The 3,350-nt window shown below is 42.0% G+C and overlaps 1 protein-coding gene across 1 annotated transcript; it reads right to left on the reverse strand.

Annotated features, from left to right (window-relative positions):
• Positions 1 to 986: 986 nt before the first annotated feature.
• NAP1L3 (nucleosome assembly protein 1 like 3) lies at positions 987 to 2,561 on the reverse strand. Its single transcript, XM_068963024.1, is given in 3 exon segments — positions 987 to 1,467; positions 1,470 to 1,652; positions 1,655 to 2,561. Coding segments are annotated over 3 exon segments (1,413 nt in total). The 3' UTR covers positions 987 to 1,144.
• Positions 2,562 to 3,350: the final 789 nt, after the last annotated feature.

The following is a 3,350-nucleotide window of genomic DNA, read 5'->3' on the forward strand; positions in this document are numbered from 1 at the left end:
CCTTCTCTCCTCTCATTTCCCATCCCTCTCTCTTCCACTCTGTTCTCCTTCCACCCCCCTCCTCACCCTCCCTCCCTCTCCCCACTTTCTCTACTTCAACCCTCTTCCCCTTCTCTTCCTCTCCCCCGTCCCATTTTTCTACAATCACTTGAATGTATGTCCTCCAAAAAAGACCTAAGATCTAGCAAATGCATCAGAACATTAATTATAATCATATATTTTAAAATATCCCTTTTCCTAAGGATTCCCTACTTTTTCTATAATAAGCAACACATTTTTATAATGAGGCAAATATTGTAGATTTTTATAGCATGATACACTTTATTTGACATTTCTTTATTTTAGGTTGCAATAGAACATGAAAAATAAATACCAAATGATATAAAGTGATCATTTCCAGTGAAAGGCAAAGTAGAACATATTACAAAGAAAATGTGGTTAGTACCTTTAGTTCACAGTTACACAGGATAAGATGAGCAGAATTTTTAAAAAAATGCTATGTTATATTAACACCTCAGTAGTAAACAGTAACTTCATTATACTTAAATTTATAAATCACTATGTCACATTAATATGCTCAGTCATATCATACATGGTTTGATGGACATTATTAAATGTATGCTAATCTTTTTTCAAGCAGTCAAATTTCACAATGCACTGTTCAAGATAGTATAATATTGTATTTCTGTAGCAAATGAAAGCACAGCTAGTACAAAGCAGATTTAAAGCCTTAGTCTTCCAGTCTGGAAAAAAAAAAAAAAAACACACTTGCATTGATATTTCAGGAACTTTGTTTTATTTCAAGGAAATATTGTCTTGGTTAACAATTCTTACAGTTTTCACAGCTATATTGTAATAGGAACACAACAAAAAATTTCACAAAAAATAAAACTTTGTAGCACCAAACAACATGCTTTAGACAACTGACAGCAAGTTACACGTTTTGAAGAATATTACACAACAACAGGCTAGATAGAATCAACTGATATTTAAGACAATTTAAGACAATATTTTAGGCTATGAAGAAAGTACAAAAACTCAAGACTATGAGGAATACTAGTGTTGATATTACAGGGCAGGTTTTTTCAAGGCTATATAAACCTGTTTCATTTCTGCTTGAAATTTGAGATTCCTGAAAATTCTTTCATGCAGCCTCTTTTATATTTTCGTTATTTCCTATTTCCATAATCTTTATGGAATCATAGGTACTGTTGACTTCTCTTGTATAGTAATAGATTGATTTCAGGATGATGTTATCATGCAAAGTTTGACCAATTTCAAAATTTTCATCAAGGATAGCATCTTCTCGTGGTTCAAGCTTTCCGATAGTAGGAATCTCAGGAGGGCTAAAGATATTGAAGAATGATGCATCAGAAACCACTCTTGGCTGGGTTTCAACTTGTCCAGTAGCTGCTGTGTGACTCTGGGTGGTTGTCATTGTGACATCCTTTCCTCTTCTCCAATCTTACAGCCTTTGCAATCTTGGATTTCCCAGTCCCAAGAGAAGGGATCATTGCGATCTGGCTTTGACTTTATTATATATCTCTTGGTCAGCACCTCATTCTTGAAGTATGGATTGGGTAGAAAGCAAAATTCAAATGTGTAACTTACAGGCCTGCTGGGTTTTTAAAACTTCAGGCTAACATCAGACAGAAGTTCAGAATGGGCTCATCATACTTCTGAATCATGGGCCCCAGCTCGTCAACATTCTTGAACACAGTCTGCCAATAGTCAGGAATGCTTTTAGGATCTTCTCTTTTAGGCTTTCCTTTTCGAGCTCTTTTAAGAGCTCTATCTTTAGGCGTGACCTCAGGAACTCTTTTTGGAGCCTCTTTTCCTGGAGTCCTTGCCTTAGCCTCTGCTGCTTTAGCCTGCCCTTCATCTTCTGCCTTTGCCTGGAGGGCTTACTTTGGATCTTCTTTTACTTCAGGCCTGGCCTCCAGAGCATCTTTGGACTGTGCTTTTTCTTCAGTCTTTGCTTCGGAATTTTCTTTTAGTGTTACATTTTCTTCAGCCTTGACCTCAGGTTTTGCTTCCAGGTCATCCTCTTCTTCCTCACTCTCTAAAGCAGGCATCTCACTAGAGTCTTCCTGCATCTCTTCATCGCTGCTGAACACCTCATCCTCCGAATTCCATTCACATTCTTCTTCCGTGGGCTCATATTCTGCATTGATGATTTGGAATCGCCGGTTGTACAGAAGCCTATTGAGTTCGGCATATTTTCGTTCGAGATCGTGAATTGCCTTTAAGAACAGGGCGTCTACCTTGTCACATTCGTCTTGAATATTTCTGAGAGCCTGCACACGATTTCTAACTGCCCGAGGCAGCTGATCCACGAAACTTCTACCTAACGGAGCCCGCCTCACACTTCTGGAGGGCCCAGTTACACTTATACTTCTATAGAATGGGCTGCGGCCACTGCTGCTACTGCAACTACTGGGGCTGCTATAGCTGCTGCTGTCAGATTCGTCCCCAGAATCGCTAGACGAGATAGCTACCATCTCTCCATCCACCCCCTGGGCGGCAGGTTCCGAGACCCTGTTAGGATCCGCTTCTGCCATTCTGCAAGTCTGCAAACCTCTTAGGGTGGTCACTACCGCGTGCCCAGAGATGGGTAGAAAATGACTCACGGATGCTTGGGTGGTGGTGGCGGAAGCCGGGGCTGAGGAAGTGGCAGCGGTGAAGGCAGCAGGAGCGCTGGGAGGGGCGCGGCTGGGCCGAGGTGATTGCACCGGAGGTGGCAGCGGCAGCGGAGGCCTGGGCGACAGTGGTGGAGGCAAGGCCTCTCTGACCTGCAGCTGCGGCGGACTGAGGTGTGACGCAGCTGAATGTCGCATTGCGAGAGCCCGAGATCTCTTCACTGCTTACATCTGGAGCCCCCTCCCCTCGCAGTCAGACCTCCAGTTCCTTTAGTTCCCAGTGTGCCTTTAGCTCGCACCTCATTTGCTAGACAAACTCGATTGACCTTGATTGACAATGCCTCAGCCCAATAAGTGCGCAAGCACACCGCCGCCTCTAGGCTCCGCCTTCCTTTCCAGTCGCTCCTTGGTTGCTGAGGCACACACCGCTGAAGACTTTTTTTCCCCTTAAAATTCTGTCTTTATAGTTTTATAATTTCAAAAAAAAAAGCTTAGATATGAGGTAAAAATACTAGTCATGGTTCCTAACAAGGGAAGAGGAGTACGCTCCCATCCACTCATCCTTAATTCCCGTTTGGTTTGTCAGGGGCCTCGTGACAAAAAGCTGTTCTTAAAAAATTAGAAGAAAGTGCTCCAAATGGCATCATTGGATAGTATGATTATGGATTTTTAAAAAAAAAATTCTCTTTCTTTTATCTGAATGTCTTATGA

Source organism: Capricornis sumatraensis, chromosome X (genome assembly GCF_032405125.1).
Source record: "Capricornis sumatraensis isolate serow.1 chromosome X, serow.2, whole genome shotgun sequence".
Taxonomy (NCBI): domain Eukaryota; kingdom Metazoa; phylum Chordata; class Mammalia; order Artiodactyla; family Bovidae; genus Capricornis; species Capricornis sumatraensis.